At 59.5% G+C, this 21,059-nt stretch overlaps 1 protein-coding gene across 1 annotated transcript in view; it reads left to right on the forward strand.

Moving 5' to 3' along the window:
* Positions 1-19,802, forward strand: part of CFAP74 (cilia and flagella associated protein 74) — a 64,735-nt gene extending 44,933 nt beyond the window's left edge. Inside the window, exons 22-40 of the mRNA XM_031463836.2 lie at positions 1,949-2,070; positions 3,899-4,027; positions 4,244-4,331; positions 4,793-4,966; positions 5,530-5,663; positions 12,628-12,904; positions 13,932-14,030; positions 14,851-14,975; positions 15,583-15,717; positions 15,904-16,013; positions 16,137-16,192; positions 16,302-16,421; positions 16,677-16,832; positions 17,612-17,738; positions 17,862-18,013; positions 18,270-18,402; positions 18,675-18,805; positions 19,013-19,147; positions 19,345-19,802. Coding sequence (XP_031319696.2) covers positions 1,949-2,070; positions 3,899-4,027; positions 4,244-4,331; positions 4,793-4,966; positions 5,530-5,663; positions 12,628-12,904; positions 13,932-14,030; positions 14,851-14,975; positions 15,583-15,717; positions 15,904-16,013; positions 16,137-16,192; positions 16,302-16,421; positions 16,677-16,832; positions 17,612-17,738; positions 17,862-18,013; positions 18,270-18,402; positions 18,675-18,805; positions 19,013-19,147; positions 19,345-19,446 — 2,505 coding nt within the window. The 3' untranslated portion in view covers positions 19,447-19,802. The remainder of the gene's footprint in view (positions 1-1,948; positions 2,071-3,898; positions 4,028-4,243; positions 4,332-4,792; positions 4,967-5,529; positions 5,664-12,627; positions 12,905-13,931; positions 14,031-14,850; positions 14,976-15,582; positions 15,718-15,903; positions 16,014-16,136; positions 16,193-16,301; positions 16,422-16,676; positions 16,833-17,611; positions 17,739-17,861; positions 18,014-18,269; positions 18,403-18,674; positions 18,806-19,012; positions 19,148-19,344) is intronic.
* The last annotated feature ends 1,257 nt before the right edge of the window (positions 19,803-21,059 follow it).

The following is a 21,059-nucleotide window of genomic DNA, read 5'->3' on the forward strand; positions in this document are numbered from 1 at the left end:
TGCCGTCCCCAGAACCAAACGTCCCTCCTCTGTGCTGCTGCTCACAGCATCCCAGACCCAGCTGACCCGACGGCAACGGCACAGCCCCGCCTGCTCCCCTCTGCGTCACCCCTGCTCACATCGCTCCGTCCCCTCACAGTCCTCCTCCTCTGTGACTCTGTGTGTGTTTTGAGCAGCCAGCCGGGACTCGTCTGTCAGCCCAGACGAACGCGGTCTGCCTTCAGCGGGAGCGCCGGCGCGGCGGGGACGCGCTTTGTCTCACTGCTCACGGCAGCTCGTACCTCCTGTTTGCGTTAGGATATTGTTCCCTCTTTTTCAATTTTCTTGTTTCTTTGGCCTGGTGGCATTGCTGTTTATTCCTTTTTTCCTCTGTTACTTGGAAAATCCACTTTCCCAGCCCTCACGTGGGACTTTGTATCTCCTGTGGAAGAGGAAAGTCCTCCAAGATGGACGTGCCGCAGCAGGACACCCCCACTCTCCCTTGTGACCAACATAAAACACCCTTTATTTCCCTCTTTCTTGGCCCTCAATATCTAAGTATGGCTCAACTGTCATCAGGACTCCCCCCCACCGCCCCCACTTCTGGAGCTCCTGCCTGACACCCATGGTCCAGGCGGCCAGAAGGCTCTGTCCAGCTGTGACCATTTGGTGTGTTTGTGTTCACCACACTCTCCTCCTCTCCCCATTGGCAGCCTCTGCTCTAGTGTTGCCCACAGAGGAATGAGTCTGTCAGGACCAGGGATTTGAGACAGGAACATTCATTTATTTACAGCAGAAACCCCAAGGGCTAGGTAATATCCTACAATGCCCCACAATATACCGTAATATTCACTCTGTTCCAAAGTGCCCACAGTACCCATGGTGTCCCACAGCACCCCGCAGCACCCCACAGGACCCCAAAACACCCCACAACCCCCCACAGGACCCTACAGAGCCCCACAGGACCCCACAGTGCCCCGCAGTGGTGACAGGAGGGCACAATGACCAGAATGGGCAATCTGGCTGGACTCCTCTGTGGGTGGGGCTTCCTTTGCCAGTCACCCCACCTGCATCCTGGACCCTCGGGAACTGCCCCCATCTGTCCTCCGAGCCTGGGACACAGCACCACGTGTCACCTCGTCCACCTGCTCGCCTGGCTGCTGATTTGGGTGCTGGCAGGGCCACCCCCTTTCTAGACCCACCAGACCATGCAGCCGGGATGGGGCTCCGGGCCTCGAGGCCTCACCCAGCAGCAGCCCCAGCCGGTGTCGGCCATCCCCAGAGCATCCTGCCTCTGGGTGAGGTGGCTGTGCGTCTCTCCACACCCTCTCCTGACTCCCAGCAGCCCCGCTTCTCCAGCGTGCTTTCCTGTTATCCTGTGCAGCCCTGTCTCTGGCCCCGGAAATGGGCTGTGTGTGGCCACGGCTCCGGTGGCTGGTGTGTCGTGTGTCCTAAGTGTCAGTCTGCAGCTTGGGGGACGGGAGGCCCCCACCCAGTTGTGTGGGCTCGTGGCCACTGTCCCAGCCCGAGAGGGGCTGCTGTGCACGAGCTCTCCCTGCAGGACGCCCAGGACTCGGGGTTTGGCTGCGGGAAGCCCGCGCCAGGGCCCCGGCCGTCAGAGCCCTGAGCTGCCGTTTGTATCAGCCGGGAGCGTTTCGTCGCGTGCGCACTTTCTGTGTGAGGCGTGACTGTAGTAAAAGGGTTTTTCTGAACGGCTGGAAGTGTGCTGCTTATGCAGCTGCATGTTGGTACGTGACCATCCATTCTACCTTTTTAGGTTTAAACATTTTGATCATAAAAAGGGTTGTTTAAATTTTGTGATATGAAAAGTGCCACAGATCTTTAAACTGTAGCTAGTCTAATTGTTAACCTTCCAGGACTTGTAAGATTGATGAAAACTCCACTGCTGGGTTCTGTGTTAACACTCACTGATGGCCACGTGTTGTTGGATTTACATGTTCAAATTCAGTTATATTTCAATGTCGTCGGCGTTGCTGTCGATGTGCCGGTCTGGGTGCCAAAGGCCAGCGTGGACCTGAAGATTTGCATGTATGACCGGCTCTACCAGGACTCGGTCCTCGTCCACACGCGGTGAGCGGGGCCCCACAGCTGTGACAGGGTTCGAGACCTCGAGATGGGGGTCGCCCCGGGTACCCTGCGCCCCACTGGAATCATGGGGCCATTACAGGAGGGAGGCGGGAGGGCTGGAGTCAGACAGAGATTGGCAGACGCTGGGCCTCTGGCTTGGAAGGTGAAAGAGGGTCCAGGAGCCTGGAGAAGCCCGAGAGACCGGGAGGCAGATTCTGCGTGGAGCCTCCCGCAGGAACCAGCCCTGCCCACAGCCGGGCTCCATCCCCCGAGACCCGGGGCAGAGTAAGGCAGCGCTGTGGCCTGGGTGTCTGCAACGCGCTGTCCCTGCCGCGCCCGGAGCCCCGCGCCGCCACGCCCGAGCCGGCCCGGGGACGCAGCACTCTGAAGGACGCGTGGACCGAGGCCCGAGGAGAGAAGCGTGTCTAGTCGCTGTTTCGCAAGGGCGTCCAGACACAGTAGTCATTTCTTTTTCACTCTTTTTTTCGCTGAAGTACAATTAGATGGAGAAACGTAGGCAAATCCGACGGTTAGAGCTTCAACAGATGTTCCTGAACCAGACACACCTGTGGGCCCCGCAGGCTGCGGCCCCCCGGGCCCCGCTTCCGGCCCCCACCTGGCTGCTAGGGCCCACTCGGCGGGTGGCATCCCACTGCAGACTCGGGGACGCCGTTCTCGCTGGGGAGCCGGGAGCGCGGGGCAGGCTCGAGGCTCGGGGCTCGGGGCTCGGGGCGTTTGTGTGGGAAACAGGGTTGAGGGGGCTCTGGTCAGTTTACCTCAGGATGCAATGTGTGTCCACTCCTGGGCGGGGGGATGGGGAGTCGAGGGTGTCCTCTCTCCACCCTCCCCAGGGCACAGGCTTGACGTCTAAATATACTGAGTGATTTTAGAATTCAGCATTACTCACTTATTTAATTTGCTGGTTTTGTGGACACAGGTATAGCAAAGGGGTTAAATCACAAAGACCTGGTCGTAGGCGCCCCAGGAGGGGCCCCGGCGGGCACCGGAAACAAGGGCAGAGTTGGGACACTGGGGAATCAGAAGTCACTGGGGGGAGTGCAGGGGGACACTGCGGGCCAGAGGTCAGAGTTGAGAGAGGAGAGAGACCCTCCTTTGTGCCCCTTTTGCTCCTCGGCCCCAGCTGCCTGGGAGCGGTGATGGCCCAGGTGTCCTTACTCTGCGGGTCCTCCTTGCAGAGGGTTCTGCCCTCAGGGTGGGGCCCCTCCAGCCCGACAGCCAGGACTCGGCCCAACACTCCCGGGCGGCTCCCTCGCAGACCCTCGCCTTTCTTCCTGGAGACTCCAGGGCAGGCGGGGAGGGGGAACACCCTGGTGGGGGCTGTGGCCTGGGGGCTTGTTAGGACGGGGGCCCCCGCACAATTGGTTACGGGCACACCTGGCTTTCTCTGGCTGGTCCTGAGTTGAGAGCAGAGACGAAAATTGAGAAGCTGCGGCCACTGACCAAGGCCGGGCCTTCCGGGTCCTCCCTGGCATCCTACAGGGCTCCTGCCAGTGGGTGGGGCCCAGCGGGAGAGGGCAGGGCTCTGGGGGAGCCAGGGCCCACCCTCCAGGCCCCGCACCCTGCACTTGCCTGGCCAGGGTCTTCCCCGAAGCCAGAAAACCCTCAGCCTCCTGGGAGCCGACCTGGGCACTGTCACTCATGGCTCTCCTACACGTCAGAGCCCCTCTCCAGGCTTCACGCCAGGAAACCTGCCCTCAGCGTGCGGGCTCGGATGGCCCTCTGAGTGGGTGTGCGCAGAGCCCCGGGTGGCGGGGGCAGGCACCCCCACGGGGACTAAATGCCTGGTGTTGCGGTCCCTTGGGTTCTGCAGGTCGAAAGCCGCCCTGCGCCTGAAGTTCGAGGTGTGCAAGGAGCTGAGGGGCCACGTGGAGCTGCTGCCCGAGACCGGCTACATCCAGGCCCTGTCGTCCTACTCCGTGCAGCTCAAGTTCCTGCCTAGGTGCGCCGGCCGGCGGCGGCGAGCCCGGGCGGTTTCTGTCCCCCGCCCCCGCGGGAACCGGGCGCTGGCCAGCCGGCGGCGGCATAGCCCTGTGTTCCTTGCAGTTCGTGTGACTTGTAGCTCTTGCGTGATTTGAAAGCGCACTCGTAGTTCAGCTTTCTGTCGTTTTGCAAACACAGAAGGAAAGAAGGTTCAGGTGCTTCCGGTCTCTTTCAGACAGTCCCTCCCAGAGGACGCAGGGAAGTATTTTGACAAGGAAACCAGGGTTCTGGAGGCCCCGATGACTATACGGGTGGCTGACCAGGTCTGTGTGGGGCACGTCCGGGAATGCTGGGCACTCTGGGGACCAGGGGCTGCTCAGGCCCCAGGAAGGCAGGGCCCCAGTCCCCAGAGCCCATCCCCACTATGCACGGGGGAGACGAGGGTGTCTGTGGACCAGAGAGGCGCCTGTGTACTGCCCGGGCTGGCAGGGCTGTCCCCAGAGCACCTGCACCCACCCGTGCCCACGTGTGCACACACAGCACTCAGACACACATGCGCACAGACGCGTGCACCCTCTGTCCTCGCGCTCGCAGGCCAGGGTGCCCACCTGTGTGCACACAGGTCCCCCGCCCGCCTGGGAACTACAGGGAAGTGGGACTCGTGTCCAAGAGGGTTTCCCCACCAGCCACCAGGTCACCGCAGGGGGGTGCCTGCCTTCTTTTGGGAAACATTTGGGTAAACTAACTGCAAGTGGCCAGAACGTGCGTGCCCTCTGCCCTTCAGATCAAACCAGTGGAGTTTACCCTCCACGCCATCGTCACCACCTCAGACCTGGAGCTCAGTCCCTCGGGGGTGGACTTTGGCTACTGCAGCATCTACGAGGCAGTCAGGACCCAAGTCAGCCTCTGCAACCACTCCCTCCTGCCCCAGGAGTTTGGCTTCATCGGGCTCCCCAAGGTGCTTGTGTGGTCAGAGTCAGGAGGTTCTGGGGATGCAGGCTACTGGCCAGGGTCCAGGCGCCCAGCACCACGTGGCCTCACCCCCTGCCTCAGACTCCTCTTCAGGCACCTTGGCCTGCGGTCTCCCTCTGATTGTTCCCCTCCTCCTCCCCACTGCACCCCCAGGACTCCAGACGCCTCTCCCCTCCCTTCCTTCCAGAACTCTTGCCTGCTTGGCCCTGCAGGGCAGCCAGGATGAGGCCTAGGCCTGGCTGCCCCTCACCTCCACTCACGTACACACAGACACACACACACAGACACACACTCACATACACTCAGACACACATACACAGAGAAACATACACACACAGACACACAGACACGCCCGTGCACACCCACCTGCACACGTGGTCACACTCACAGCGACACGGGCTCACACACTCCCGCAACACACTGGCAGACATGCAGTCACACACATCCCACTCGGCCACACCCAGCCACACGGTCGTCCTTGCCATCTCCCGCAGTGCCCCAGCAGGCCCCGGGTTTGTGCTTTGGCATTAATGGTGTTCCATTTGCCAGTTTGTGGACATCCAGCCCAATGACGGGTTTGGGACGATCTTGCCACTGGAAGCTCTGCAACTCGACGTGATCTTTCAGCCCACCAAGGCCAAGGAGTACAACTTTGAGCTCGTCTGCAAGTCAGAGATTAACCGGTGAGCCCACGGGCAGGGCAGCGCCACTGGCTTGGGAACCTCAGGCCCAGGACAGGCCCGAGGTCCAGGCGCCTCGCACCGTGTGTGTGTGTGTACGTGCGCACGCAGGTGCAGTGCTGTGGGGTGAGTGTGTGCGGCATGTGTGCAGCATGCTTGGGGGCTGTATAAGTGTGCAGAGCGTCCCTCCGCGCTCGGAGGACCAGGAGCCCCACCTGCCCCAATACAGCCTGTGACTGGACCAGTCTGGGAACCTCCCGGGGTCTCCGTGTCCAGCCTGAGAACTGGGACGAGGAGCCAGGTGGAGGGGAGAAATGGGCAGGATGGGGAGGTGGAGGTCGGGGACAGGGTCGGCCCCTGTTGCTGCCTGAGGTTATCATGTTCTGGAGCCCACCTGGCATCTGCCCCCCCTCCTTCCTCTCCTGTGCAGTCTCCACCCACAGCCCAGCCCCAGTCGCTGTCTGGTCCTGGCTGGGGCCCGGGCAGCCCTGGGTGGAGCCGGGCTGGCAGGGGGCCTGGAGTGCCGCCCCTCATCACACAGGCCATGTCCTCCTCCACCCGGGGTCTGGCGCGCCTGTGAGGAAGCAACACTGAGTTCATGGGTGGGGATTTTAGGGAGCAAAGTGCAGAGTTAGTGCCCGTGCGGCGAATCCAGGCCCCAGACTCTGCCCTGCTGCCCCACCCCTCGCCCGGCTCCCGCGACCCGCCGGTGGGCTGTGAACTCCCGGGGCCTCGGGAGCACATGCCCCACGGGAAGAAGGCGCATGTCTGTTTAGTCACTGAAGTGGCCTTGTTGTCCCAGGAGGGCTCGGGCCTGCTGTAGACTTGGGTGTGTGTTTAGTTTTTTTAAAGAACTACTTCCACGTGAAGTGAAATAGGCAAAAACTAAGCCAGGAGCCATCTTGGAGAGGCTCGAAGCAGCTCAAACCACCTCAAGAAATAAAGCAGGGGAACGCAGCTGAGGACACCCGGTGACACACTCTGCAGCCGGTGGCTGCACAGCCCGGCCCAGTGCCCAGAGGGCAACTGCCCTCCCGCTCCACTGGACCCAGGAGCGTCTCCAGTCTGTTGTGCCCGGAGCTGGACCCACTCCGAATCTGACCCCGTGACTTACCGAACTCAGGTCTGGCTGCTTGCCACTCAAAAAGCCAATGCTTGAGAGATAATGTTGGTAGGAAAAGAAAGGCTGCTTTATTCCAGAGGCCAGCAACCTGTGGAGAAGGTGGACTGGTGTCCAGAAGGCAGCTCCCCACTGCCGATCATGGGGCAAGAGCTTTTACGGGGCGTTTTGGGGGGCACAGGCAGGGAGGGGGCTGCGTGTGTAACAGCACAGTCAGCTCCAGTCGTCATCTTGAAATTGGTCATGGGGGGTCTGATCAGCGTCACTTGGCGGTTTCACGTGCAGCTAGTCTCAGCTCCAGGGTCGTTTGTTCCCATTTCCTTGAGGGCAGTTCTCAAATTGTGACAGCTTCTGTCACGGTTCCAGTCGGGTCCTCATGTAGTTAACGTCTTCCTCCTGGTAGGGGTTTCAGTGTCTGCAAAACAGCTCAAAGGACGAGGCTCAGAGTATTATCTGCAGCCGTGGAGGAGGAACTCGGGGTCCGGGACTTTGTTTAATGGCTAAATGGTTGTCAGTTTGGCCTGTTTGATGGCTTTTCTTGGCTTCTGCATTTTTTCATTTCTCTGATTAAATTTACCCTTTGGCTAAAGCTTTTCTACAGAAAAAAGGCAGGTGGAGGACACTGGGGAGGGGGTCCTGTCCCAGGAGGGCCCCAGAGGGCGCTGCTCCATCATGTGGCCTCCGGCCAGAACCTTGGCCGCAGCCTGACTCCTTACCCCTCTCCCTGCAGCTGAGTGGGCAGTCACTCCTGTTGGCTTCATCTGGAAGACAGCCCTGAGTCACCTCAACACCCCTGCCTGGTTGCCAGGCCCCTCCTGCCTGGTCTGTGGGCCTCCAGCCGTGGAGCCCGCCCCCTCCCTGGTGCCCCTCCGAGCACCCAGCCCCCATCTGGCGCAGATGTGCCCCTGCGGCCCCCCTGCGGGAGGACATTCAGGTCGGCGCCAGATCTTGGCAGATCGTGAGCGAAGCTGCTCTCACCACTTGCGTGCAGGGCTTGTGTGAGCCTGGGTTTAGGTCTCCCATTACCTAGGAATGGGACTGCCGGGTGACGCAGTAAATTTGTTTTCAATTTCACATTCTTGACCATAACACATGGGTGTTGCAGCCGCTGCACCTGCTCCCCAGCGTTTAGTGCTGTCAGGGTTCTGAGGGGATGGAGAGGCATTCTGAAAGGTGAATGACAGCATCTCATTGTGACTTAATTGGCTAATGGTGTCGAGCTCCTTGTCATGTGCTGGTGTGCCATCCAGATATCTTTTTGGTGAAATGCGTGTTCAGAGATTTTGCCCCTTTTTTTGTCCCTGCTTGACCATGAAAAAAAATTTTTTTATTGAAGTATAGTCAGTTTACAACGTTGTGTCAATTTCTGGTGTTCGGCATAGTGTTTCAGTCACACACACACACACACACACACACACACACACACACGTGTCTTCCTTTTCGTATTCTTTTTCATTATAAGTTACTACAACATACTGAATATAGTTCCCTGTGCTACACAGTAGGTCCTGTTGTTGATCTGTTTTATATATAGTAGTCAGTATCTGCAGATCTCGAACTCCGAGTTTATCCCTTCCCTCCGCCTTTCCCCCCGCCAGTAACCATGAGTTTGTTTTCTCTGTCTGTGAGTCTGCTTCTGTTTTGTAAATAAGTTCATTTGTGTCTGTTCTTAGATTCCACACACGAGTGACCTCATACGGTACCCTTCTTTCTCTTTCTGGCTGACTTCACTCAGAGCGCCGATCGCCAGGGCCATCCGTGTTGCTGCAGACGGCACTCTTTCATTCTTCCCTCTGAGTAGAGCTCCGCTGTGTGTGCGTACCGCAACTCCTTGGTCCCAGTCATCTTTGCCGTTGCTTACACTGGGGTATTCTCTGAGTTCTGAGAGCTTTTTATCCACTCCGATGCAAGTCTTTTGTCAGATTCGCAGACGTTTTCGCTGGTCTGTGACTTGTCTTTTCATTCTGTTAACAGTGTCTTCTGAAAAGCAACAGGTTTTCACTTTGACTCAGTCCCGTTTTTCAGCTTTGTCTTTATGGGTCATGAGCTTGGTATCACACTAGGAATTTTTCTCCCTAACCCAAAGCCACAGAGATTTTCGTCTAAAAGTTTTGTAAGTCTGCGTTTTACCTGTGGGTTCCCGGTTTCCTTTGGTTGTTTTTGTACGAGGTGCGAGGTGCGGCATGAAGCTCAGGGTCCCCATGTTTCCGGCACCACCATCCGGAGGGCTCCCCTCCAGGGCAGGCAGGGAGCGGACCCTGTCTCACGCTGCGGACAGTCTGTCTGCGGCACTTAGACTTGAAAGTCTGCTCGGCTGAAAATAAAACCTTTCTTTCCTTGAGTACCTTACATACTAACATTAGCATATCCACTGTCTCCTGGAATAAAATGCGTCTGTCCCAGTCTGATGGCAACCTGATCTTATTTTTGCCCAGGTATATAAGAGATCTGTTTCTTCTTATTTAAAATCCGGTAATTTTATCTGCCTCCTCTGGCCCTCCCTTCAGTCCCCAGCAACCCCGGAACCCGAGCCTCCAGCATCCTGTACCCTCCGCCCAGCACAGCGGCTCTTAAGCCTCCATCACGTGTGCCTCAGGCTTCTCTTTGCTGCAGAAACAGACCCGCTGCTGCGGCAGGCGCCATACCGGCCTCCCCCACCCCCGCAATGGCCCCGGTCCTCCCAGGGCCTGGGTGTCTTACTGTAACCACGTATCTGTGTGTCTGTTATTCCTATAGTCCCAAACTTACACAAATACAGGGTGATCAACCGTGTCAGGATGCCCAGGACCAAGGGGTTTCCAGGATGTGGGACCTCAGCGCTAAAACCAGGAGTCGCTGGTGGGCTGGGGCACCCCACCTGGGTGGCATCAGGCTGCACGAATTGATCCACATCTTGCTTCTGCTTTTCTCTCAACTTGGTGTGTTTTTGTACTTGACCCGTGTGGACATGTCCAAGGATTTGATTTTGGGCATGTTGAGTCTGAGGGCTTGTGAGCCCTCAGGCACAGAGCGTAGTGGGACATTTCTGTCTTCAAATGCATAAAACAAGAGGAGAGAGTGTGGAAAGTCAGTCATCTGAGCTTCTGTTTTAAAAACTGAGAGAAGAGCACAGTAAATTAAACTCAAAAAAAGCAGAAGGAAAGAATATAGTAAAGATAACAATGGAAATCAATGAAACAGAAATCAAATATTCAACAGAGGAAAAAGTAAAATCTTTTTTGTAAAAGTTGGCAAATTCATTACTCCCAATAAGACTGATCAAGGTACAAAAAAGAGAAAACACAGACTGCCAGTCTCAGGAGTGAGGGGGGACATCACTGCAGATCCTCCTGCGAACGCCAGAAAGATCGGAAGAGGATGTTGTGACAACCTGCCTCCAGGACAGGTGGAATGGACTTGTTCCTCAAAAAACACAGCATACCAAAACTGACACAGAGAAGAATTAAAAATCTGAAAACTGGAGCAACTATTAAGGAAACTAAATCTGAAGTTTAAAAGCTCCAGGTGGAAACTTCCAGTTACAAGAGGAATGAGTACTCGGGATGTAATGTTCAACACGGTGAATATAATTAACCCTGCTTGTTTGTATGTGATACATGAAAGTTATTAAGATACAAATCCTGAGGGTTCCCATCACAAAGAACACAATTTTTCTATTCCCTTAACTCTGTGTTTGTATGAGGTGGACATCACTAAACTTGCAGTGATGATCGTTTCATAACCTGCTCGAGTCGCATCACGACGCTGCACACCTGACGCTTACACAGCGCTGCGTGTCAGCTACCCCCCGATGAAACTAGAAGGAAAGAGAGCAATGTCTAGGCAGAAAGTTAAAATACATGTGACAGAGAAGGCAACAAAACTGGGCAATAAATACATTTTAAATGAAAAAAAAGTTTAAAAGCTTCCCACGGTGAAAACCACAGATGGCTTGGCTGCTGACTTCTTCCAAACGTTTAAAGAAACAGTAATGCTGATCTTAGAGGAATCTTCCAGGAAACAGAAGAGGAAGGGAAACCACGCTGCCCTGGGCACGAGCATCTGAGCAGGAGACAGTGATGCTCTGGGGGACCGGGACCAGAGCCAGCCGAGGGTCCCCAGTGACCACACCAGCTGCCTGTGTGGCCAGAATGAGGCCAAGGGAGGCTCAGCCCACAGGGAGGCCCGGCTCGAGGTTGAGTGGACCCTGCCTCCAGGTGAGACCGCAGAGGCCGGACCCTCAGAGTAGCAATGGGAGACCTGCCGCCCAGCATGTGAAGGGAGGGCTGGAGGCTGAGAGATGGGAGCGGCCCCCCGGCCCCCGCTCCCGGATCGGCACAACAAGGCTACGCAGTCCCTGAACCAGCTGGGGGCAAACGCTCCACCGGCCTCCCCCCAGAAGGACCCCAGTCAAGCCTTACTTCTCGTGTGTAATGATTGTCGCTTTCACACATTTACGCCCTTTCAGTTAATTGAGCTCCAGTAGTACCCTCGATGATGTCTCCACCCAGAGGAGTCTTTTTTAACTGTTTGGATCCTGTGGTCACAGGACACGAGTACACACTGAATATATTTTGTTACAGACAAGTATGGCAGGGTAACGACACCACCTTGCAGAGCATTAAAATGTAATTAGGATAAAATTCGGTGGCAAGAGTGCAGTGGAAATAGGAGTTCAAAGAAACATGGAACGTGAGGTTTCCAAAGGTGGAAACACCAAACACCTGTCCTTTTTTTAATGAATGACGGCAGAAATCGGTCCACCATGGTGTGTGGATGCCCATGTTTGTATTTAAAGAGTAATTTCTCAGTTTTATTTTTTAAATGCCAATAAATATTTAACAAAGTAAGCCAGAAATTACTTCTTTTGCAACTATTAAACCTGTGATTAAAATTTTCACTGTCTACTTAAAATGTGCACAGGGGTATGGGATATTTTCCAAGTTTATTAAAATTCATTAATGGGAGGTGCTGGAGAGGGTGTGGAGAAAAGAGAACCCTCCTACACTGTTAGTGGGAATGTAGTTTGGTGCAGCCACTGTGGAGAACAGTATGGAGATTCCTTGAAAAACTGAAAACAGAGTTACCCTATGATCCAGCAGTCCCACTCCTGGGCATGAATCCGGAAAAGACAAAAACTCTAATTGAAAAAGACACGTGGAGCCCAATGCTCACAGCAGCCCTGCTTGCAACAGCCAAGACGTGGAAACACCCTGAATGTCTACGGACAGATGACTGGAAAAAGATGTGGTGTGTATACAATGTAATGTTATTCAGCCATTAAAAAGAATGGAATAATGCCATTTACAGCAACATGGATGGCCCTGGAGAATGTCATACTAAGTGAAGTAAGCCAGAAAGAGAGAGAAAAATACCGTATGATATCACTTCTATGTGGAATCTAAAAAAGGACACAAATGAACTTATTTGCAAAACAGAAGTAGACTCACAGACACAGGAAACAAACTTACGGTTACCAGAGAGGGGAAGGTGGGGGAGGGATAAATTAGGAGTTCAGGATTTGCAGGTCCTAACTACTGTATATAAAACAGATAAACAACAAGGCCCTGCTGTGCAGCCCAGGGAACAACGTTCAACACCTTGTCATAACCTCTAACAGAGAAGAATCTGAAAAACGACACACACGTGTGCGTAACTGAACCAGCATGCTGTGCCTCTGAAACTAACACAGCATTGTAAATCGACTAGACTTCAATTTTTTTAAAAAAGTAATTAATGGGGTAGAAGGCAAAACCTGTGACAACTCCTGTCATCATCCTGGGTGTCCCTGTGTGTCGGGTGCCTGTCTGCACCGAGGCCACCTTGCCGGGGCCCCAGGCTGAGCCCGCCCTCGCCGGTCACTTCCAGGTGCTTCAAGCTGACGTGCCGAGCCGTGGGTGTCCACCCGCCCCTGGAGCTGTCCCACTACCAGATCAGGTTCGCAGCCACCTCCTTGTACGACACGTCCGTGGCTACCCTGTACGTCGTCAACTCCCACCTGAGCACGAACTCGCTGACCCACGCTGTGCCCCGCGTCGGCTCGGGGGACGCCTCCCCAGTGGGGCCCACGTCTTTCGAGTTCCTGCTGCCCCCGGACTTGCCCATCACCATCTCACCCTCAGTGGGGACCGTGCTCCCAGGAAAGGTGGGTGTGGGCCCCGTGGGTGGGCTGGGGGTGGGGCCGCCTGGGGCGCCGGGCTCTGCTCACCCTGGACCACAGCGATCCCACCCAGACGGGTGTGGAAATCAACCGTGATGCTCATCAGACCCAAGCAGGGCCACGGGGCCCTCTGCCCAGCCCAGCCTGGCCCCGAGGCAGGGCACCCGTGGGCAGCTGACCCCACAGGTACCTGGCTGGGGGCTGGGGCAGTTTAGACCGAAGGAGTGCTCGGCCCTCGATCTCGCAGCCGGCAGCACAGAGGCCACAGCGCCTGGTCACCGGGAGTGCAGGGTGTCTGTCCACTGCTTGATCGGGGAATGGTTTCCTCGCCTCTGCCTTTCCTGATGAAGCAGAAAGAGCCAGGCCTGGAGGAGAGACGCTCAGCCCGTCCCCGACGGTCAGAGCCTCTGGGAGCTTACTTCCTCAGGGTCAGGCTGCTGTGAGGCCCGCTCGGAGGACTTTCAATAAGTAAGACTACCTACAACGCGTTTTAGCAAACCGAGCAAATCCAGCTTCGGTGATGGTTCCCGTCCCCAAGGGGGTCAGTGCAGCCGTCACCCAGCCCCGGCCTGTGCCGCGTGCTCGCTGCGCCCGTCCTCTGTGGGGCCCGGGACCGCCCCGCGGGGTGGACAGCGCTTTGGAAAGACTGCTGTGCCCGTCACAGGGCAGGGCCCGTCGCTGAGGGCACAGGACTCACCACCGAATCTCAGTGACTGAAAAGGCAGACTCCCTTCTCATTGGAGCCCCGGGGGCAGTGGCCACGTCCTGGTGCACCAGGCTCCCCACCCCAGGGCTGGGCACCCTGCACGCCCGGCAGCTGCCCCCAACCCCGGGGCCGTGGTCCGGAAGGGCCTTCCCGGAGGGCTCGTGCTGAGCTGGAACCCCAAAGAAGAGGCAGAGACATCACACCTGGAGTGTCAGAGAGCGTGACCTCGAGGTTAACCCGGGGTAGAGGTCCCGGGGCACTGAGGCGGGAGGACGCCCTCTGCCCTGTGGGCCTCTCTCCTCACAGAGGTGCCTGGTCCAAGTGGCCTTCCGGCCCGAGCTGCCCAGCAAGCTGATCCACCAGGAGGCCTTCCAGGCACTGACCAAGGAGGCTGAGGTCAAATCGGTGCGTGGTGGAGACGGGGCCTTGGGGCCACGGGGTGGGGGCTGCTCTCTGCACCAGGCCCTGGGCGAGGCTGCCACTTCGTGCATGAAGGCTTGGGGACAAACAACCCCCTGAGGCTGGAGGTTGTGCTTGTGAGTCGGCTCACCTGGCATGAGCCCTGGGCAGACCTTTCTGGAGCATTGAGTGTGTCCAGCTGTTTCAGGAAGTTAACGCTCTTTCCCGGCAAGGACCCCCCTCCTCCCTCGAAAGCATCACTGGGCAGGGTGGATCCCAGGTGGTGGTCCCGGGAGGGTGGGCCAGGCCCCTCTGCGCTGATTAGCAGGGGAGCTTGCGCTTACAAGGGACGGGGAGCAGATAAAACACTGAGGGGCCCGAGGATCTTAGTGCTACAGCCCTTCCGGCTCCTGCCGGGAAAGACGCTGGGCAAGGAGCTGGGCAGTCACGGCCCAGAGCGACGCCTGCCAGCTGCTGCCCTGGGGATGCGGAGGGCCGCAGGGTGCTGCTCCAGTATCCGGGTGTTTGTCCCAAGCTGTTGCAGCACAGGAAGGAGGAGAAAGCACTTGGCCTCGGCCTGCTGGCCGGGCAGTGGAGCGGGCGGGGCACCAGGCACGAGGACCCTGGTTCTGGCCGGCTTCCACCCCTGCTCGGGCCTCGGCTTCCCTGTTGGTGAGGCAGACACTGGAGTCAGGGTATAGGCCACAGGGGTCTCTGCACCTGCCACCAGTCTTCCCGAGGGAGCTGCTTGGGGTTTGGGCCCCCGTCCCCCTAAACCCGAGCAAAGCCCCTGGGCAGACCCACCACCAACCTCGCCCCCTCGCAGTCCGGGAAGGACACGGCCACCCAGAGGAAGGACCCACGGAGACAGTCTCTCTCCACGCTGCGGCTGCAGAACCAGGCCTCCACCTCCCAGCCCCCCGACCTGCAGAAGCAAGACCTCAAGTCCAGGTGGGCCAGAGAGAAGGCCGCCCACCACTTCCCTCCAAGCCCCTCGAACGGGGCCCCGCCCTGCCCCCCACCTGGAGCAGAGCTGTTTTGACTGGAAGTCCAGGGCTGGCTGGCTTCAGACACAGCTGGAGCCAGGCTCTGCCTTCCCGGGCGTCTGCTCAGCTCACTCCCAGGACACCATGTCCCTGTGAACAACCTCGCTCCTGGGGCTGGGGAGACGCTGTGCCTCGACGCCCATGTTGCCTGCCCTCCTAAGCTGCATAATGAGCTCTGGAGAGTCTGAGGGGCTTTGGTCACTTGCCAGCCCTGGACCCTTGCCTGTGGCCCCAGGAATGCAGCTCTCTGTCTAGGATCCTGGGGTGGGGTGGGCCCCAGAGGAACCAGGGAGGGGGTAAAGGGGCCAGCTGGTCAGACACAACTGGGAGAGCCATGGCCTGGGCCCCAGCGTGGCCCCCAGGCTGCCGCCCTGCGCCCCTCTGGCCCAGCACCCTGGGAGCAGGAGTGACCTAAGGACCCCGCCCTGGAAGGTGGGGCGGGGGGAGCCTCTGGGGCTGCTAGAGACAGTGTTGGGGCCAGGCGTGAGTGCACCTTGCTGCCTCCACTCCAGTTCTCAGGAGCACCAGGCTGCGCGGGCCACCCTGACCAGATCTTTCCAGGGGAAGTTCGACAAGTTTGTGGTCCCCTGTGTCATTGCCAGTGGTGACACCAAAGACAGGAAGGGGACAGAGCCCCTGAGCTTCAGGTGCAGTGCTCCGGGCAGGGTGGGGTTATGGGCACCCAGGAAGCCACTGTGCCTGCCATGCTGCCAACCCAGGTCTGGGAGGGGGACGGCGCCTGAGGGGCGGTCAGGGCCAGTGTCGGGTCAGACTGGGAGCTGGGGCATGTGGCCACCCACTCTGCCCTCAGCAACCACCTGCCCCGCCCCCAGTCCCCACAACACCCTGTACCTGGAGCTGTGGTGTCCGGCAGTGGCGCCGTCCATCGTGGTGACGTCTGACAGAGGCAGGACTGTCTCTAACTTCGGCGACGTTGCTGTAGGTGTGTCCTGACTGGGCTCAACCCTCACGCACCCCCCACCCGCAGGGATCCAGGCCCCCCCATCACTGCCTGGGCTCCCGTGCGACCCCCAGGCCTGGGGCTGTGACCCCCATCCCATTGCAGGACACCGCAGCATAAAGAAGGTCTCCATCCAAAACATCTCTGCCGAAGATCTTGACGTATCTTTGTTCACTCCTGGCCTGGGCTGCCTGCTGGGCTGCCTGCCTGAAGGGGGCTGGTGATGGGGGGCCCGGACTTTGCCACCTGTCCTTAACCCTGGGCCCGCAGGTGAAGTACTCTGTGCTGAACCCCAACGGCCCATTCGTCCTGATGAACCCCATCAGCAAGCTGCCCTCGGGGGAGACCCATGTCCTGGAGCTGTCTTTCTCCCCCAACGAGAGTATCCTGGTGAGTCCCAGGCCCACCTGCAGCCGCGCCACAGCCTGGGGCTCCCAGTCCCGCTCCCCGCACTGCACGCCGGCAAGGGCTCAGGCCTGTCGCTACGCCAGGCCCTGGAGCAGCTCATCCTCGGGACCCCCGCTTCTTGCTGGAAGGAGGGCACCAGGGACCTCTGAGCTGCCTCAGCTCCGTTATGCCCTGACCTGGCTGTTCCCAGGACGGAGCTTCCACAGTGCTCCATGCCTAGGGTCGGGGTCTCCACAGGCCCAGGAAACACTGGACATCATCACCAGACGAGGCAGCCTCTCCCTGACGCTCACGGGCACAGGCGTGGCGTCCATGACCACGTGCTCCATTGAAGGGGACGTCCTCAACATGGGCTACGTGATTGCCAGAGAGTCTGTCTCCTCAGGATTCAAGGTGAGGCACGTTGCAGGGGCCGGGGTGTCTGTCCCCGTCTCCCAGGAGGGGTCCATCCCAGTGGAGGTGCAGGCTGCCCCAACCCCCGCCCCCCAGCAGCTGCGACCCCTACGGCCCTCTCCAGCAAGGGAGGCTGAGGACGCCCCCTCCCTCCACCCTGCTGCTGCCCTGGCCTCCTCAGTGCTCCCTGTCCTCCTGCCTCAGGGCCTTTGCTTGGGCCATCCGACCCAGGAGGTGGAGGACCTCAGCTCAGGCACAGCTGGGGCGGGGGCAGGGGGTCGTTGCACACTTCTCTGGTGAGGTCACACTGCCCTGTGGGCTCCCACAGCCATGCAGGAAGGCAGGCCTGGCTCTAGGTGCTCCTTCGGCATCTGAGAGACACACCAGCCTTGGGATCAAGCTGCCAAGGACACCTGCTTCCTGGCTTAGGCCAGTCCTGACAGCAGAGCCCAGGAGAGGGAGTCCATGAAATGTTTTATTGGGGTTGGGTGCTCCCAGGGGGAAGGGTTAGGGCAGGGAAGAAACTGGGCAGGGCTGAAGTGTGACCTGAGCCTGACTGCAGAGGGCACTCCAGAGGACGGAGGCACTACGGAGCTGTCCCCTCAAGGCAGCCGCCCTGCTGAACAGGCCAAGCAGGGGCCAACGCTCCGCACGTGCCGTGAGCACTGGCGGCAGAATTCGGGGGACAGGGCTGGCGGACACACTGCCCGTATGGTCCGGTGGCAGGAGAGGGAGCTTGGACCTGGTGGCGGTCAGGTGACGGGGCCCTGCTTTTGTAGCTGCAAAACAACTCCGCACTGCCCATCAAGTTCTCCATGCAGCTGGACAGCCTCTCCCCCCGGAGTGAAAAGCAGCACCCGCTGCCCCGGTTCCTGGCCTCCAGGACCCAGAGGACAGAAGTCGTGGGTGAGCTGGCCACAGGGGTGGGACCACGCACTGCTGGGGAGGTGCAGGGGGCCTGGGGGACAGTCGGGGAGAGCTGGGCACTGCAGGGGAGCCAGGAACCCACCAGGCTCACCCTGCTCACAGGCACACAGAACCACAGCGGCCAGAGCGTGTTCAGCGTGGTCCCCATCGAGGGCATCATGGACCCTGGCAGGGAGCAGGACTTCACAGTGACCTTCAGCCCGGACCACGAGAGCCGGTACTTCTCTGACCGGCTGCAGATCGTGCTCGAAAAGGTGCAGCTCCAGCCCAGACTGGACCCCTCCTCGCCGCCCCCACTGGCGCCTTGCGGTGGAGTGGGGCTGGGCCCTTCCCTGCGCCACCCCGTTAGAGGTCCAGTGCCAGGCTCGGGAGGGGTGCTCCACGCCAGATTGGGGTTTGTCACGTGGAGGCAGCAGTCTGGGGTCCCATGGGCCCGCACCCCAGCCCTGCCCCCTCCTGGAGCTCCACTCTCAGGGCTGCAGACCAAGGCTGCCCTGCTTCTGCCCCCAGAAAATCTCCCACCAGATCTTCCTGAAGGGTGCGGCCCGGGAGCACATGATGTTCGTGGAGGGCGGAGACCCCCTGGACGTGCCTGTGGAGTCCCTGACCGTGATCCCCACCTCTGACCCCGAGCGCAGAGAGGGTGAGCCCTCTGAGGGGCTGGGGGTCCAGTGAGGGGTGGGGCAGCAGTAAGAGGGCCCGCCCTGCTGTGTCCAAACCCCAGGAACCCTGTGGGTAGGGTGGGCTTTCCTGGCCCATCCCCCCCAGCCAGCGTGGGGAGGGGTCATGCTAAAAGGAGATTTCACGTGGACCAGCTCCACACACATTCCTCGCCTGACCCTCACCCGGTCAGCTCCCACACTCCTTGGGCTGCACCCCCTGCCCCTAGCCCCCAGCCAGGCCCTCCCTCTCCAGAAGCTGAGGAGCTGAAGCCCATCCTGGTCACCCTGGACTATGTCCAGTTGGATGCTGACACGCCAGCCCCACCAGCCACCCGAGAACTTCGGGTGGGCTGCATCCGGACCACCCAGCTGTCCCCAAAAAAGGTGACCACAGCACTTCCCTGGCCTGCCTAGCACCACTGGCTGGGCACCCCGGGCCCTTCCCGGCCTTGCCCCTGGGTAGGTGTGGGGTGGGCAGCCTGCTGGTCGGGGCTGAGAGGGCATATGGCTGGGCACCCTCGTCCCCCGCCCCACTGCCTCCTGGGAGCTGGGCCTGGCCCGCCAGTCTGCCAGCAGCTCCAATGCCCTCAGACGGTCGAGTTCAGCCTGGACAGCATCGCGTCCCTGCAGCACAAGGGCTTCACCATCGAGCCCTCTAAGGGCTACGTGGAGCGCGGCCAGACCAAAACCATCAGCATCTCCTGGGTGCCGCCCATCGACTTTGATGTACGTGCCCTGGACAGTGGCCAGGGAGCCCCAGGAGAGCCAAAGACTGGACAGGAGGACGGCCCCACCTCCCCCGGGGAGGGGGCTGCTGGGCGGCCCCGGTGGGGGTGAGGTGGGCAGTGAAGCGGCCGAAAAGCAGACCCACCTGGTGTGCCAGCTGACTGAGGGCCCCCTTCCTCCGTCCTCTCCCCTTCCAGCCGGACCACCCACTCATGGTGTCAGCCGTGCTGCAGCTCAGGGGGGACGTGAAGGAGACCTACAAGGTGGTCTTTGTAGCCCAGGTGGTGACTGGCACCTGAGGCCACAGGAGTCTCTCCATGTAGCCCCATCAGACCTTCCTGCCCACCCTCAAAGCCCGCCCCTGATGTGTAGACCTGGCCGAACCACCAAGGGGCCTGGGGCCTGGGCACTCCCTGCTTAGCAGCTTCAAATGGGCCGTCCTCTGCGTGACCTCGTGGCCAGGCAGGGCAGGCCCAGCTGCTTCCTGCTCCCCTGGATCCAGGGAGCCCAGGACCAAGAGCTCCCCCTCCCTGACCCCCACACCCAGAAGCAGTAACTAGGCCAGTCCTGACCACAACCTACTCCTAGCCTGAGCCCCCTGGAGCCCCCAGAGCCACCAGCACCCACAGACCTGTCAATAAATCCTCTGTGAGCCTCTGTGTCTAGGCCTGCAGTGTGGGCCACAGGCTGGGGGAAGCGCAGAACGAGAGGTGGGGACAGAGCCCTGGGAAGGCAGCCCTGTCTCCCACCCGACATACGAGTCAGTCCATAAAGCAGTGAACTCTGCCTGAAAGACCAGGAGGGGCTTCCTGGAGCACTGGTGGAAACTGCTGTCTGGGCAGGTGTGGGGGTGCCGGCTGGAGCTGAGACTGGCCCATATGTGGAGAGCCCCGGTGAGCAGGCAGAAGGGGACAGGAGGCTTCAAAGCCCAGGTGGCCCTTTAGCCTCCCTGCTCCTCCCAAGTTCCTTCCAGGATCCCTGATGACCCCAAGCAAGGAGTGAGCAAATGTCAGGGACACACCCTGGCTCGAGTCCTCCCTCATAGCCAGGCAGGGTCCACGGGGAGGCCCAGCCCATGAGACACTACTGGGAGCTCAGAATGGCGCCTGCACTGCGGCCCCTGCCTTCTGGGGAGTGGCAGGATAGACACTGTCTCACGGAGCCCACCCAGCCTGGCACCCTGTGCACAGCCCTGCGTGCCCACCCCCACCCCTCCCCGAACCCGTGCCAGCCACCGGAGCACACGAAGCCTTCCCCGGCAGAAGCGGAAGACGTGCTTCTCTGGGGCCTTCCCTGGGTACCAGCCTGGAGCTGCCTGCCCCCACCTTACTTCCTCTGCGCCTGGAAGTCTGCCGTCTCCCTGACCTGGAGCCAGTGTCAGTGGCCCGGGAATAGCATTTGCAGGACTTCTGTCTGGTGGGCAGACCCCCGTCCTTTCCTAGCCCTTACAGGGGCTGCTTTCCCACCGGGTGAGAAGAGGAAGCAGGGTCCTGCAGCCCAGACCAGGCCCCAGAAGGGGTCCTCTTCCCCTCTCTTCTAAACCCTGGCCTGGCGCTCCTGTCAGCAGGCCCTGGTCCTCACTGGCCAAGGCCCTGCCTGTACTCCTGCCCATCCTGCTCCCCTACTCCTAAGTTGGGCCTCTGGGCAAGAGGGAGGGGGAGGGATGGTCCAGAATCAAGGTCAGTCAGCCTGGCTGGAGCAGGGTGGGCAGAAGGGGCCCTGGGCCATGGCACAGCCCCCAGGAACAGGAACCTGGCAGATCCAGTCATGAGAGAGCCACACGGAGTCAAGGGGCCACCCCTTCCAGCGGGGCCATGCATGTGGAGCACGTCCTGAGTGCAACCAAGACAGGGCAGGATAGCTTCTCCTCCATCCTCCCTAGACAAGCAGACCACCCTGAACCCTGCCATGA

This window comes from Camelus dromedarius, chromosome 14 (genome assembly GCF_036321535.1).
Source record: "Camelus dromedarius isolate mCamDro1 chromosome 14, mCamDro1.pat, whole genome shotgun sequence".
NCBI classification, from domain to species: domain Eukaryota; kingdom Metazoa; phylum Chordata; class Mammalia; order Artiodactyla; family Camelidae; genus Camelus; species Camelus dromedarius.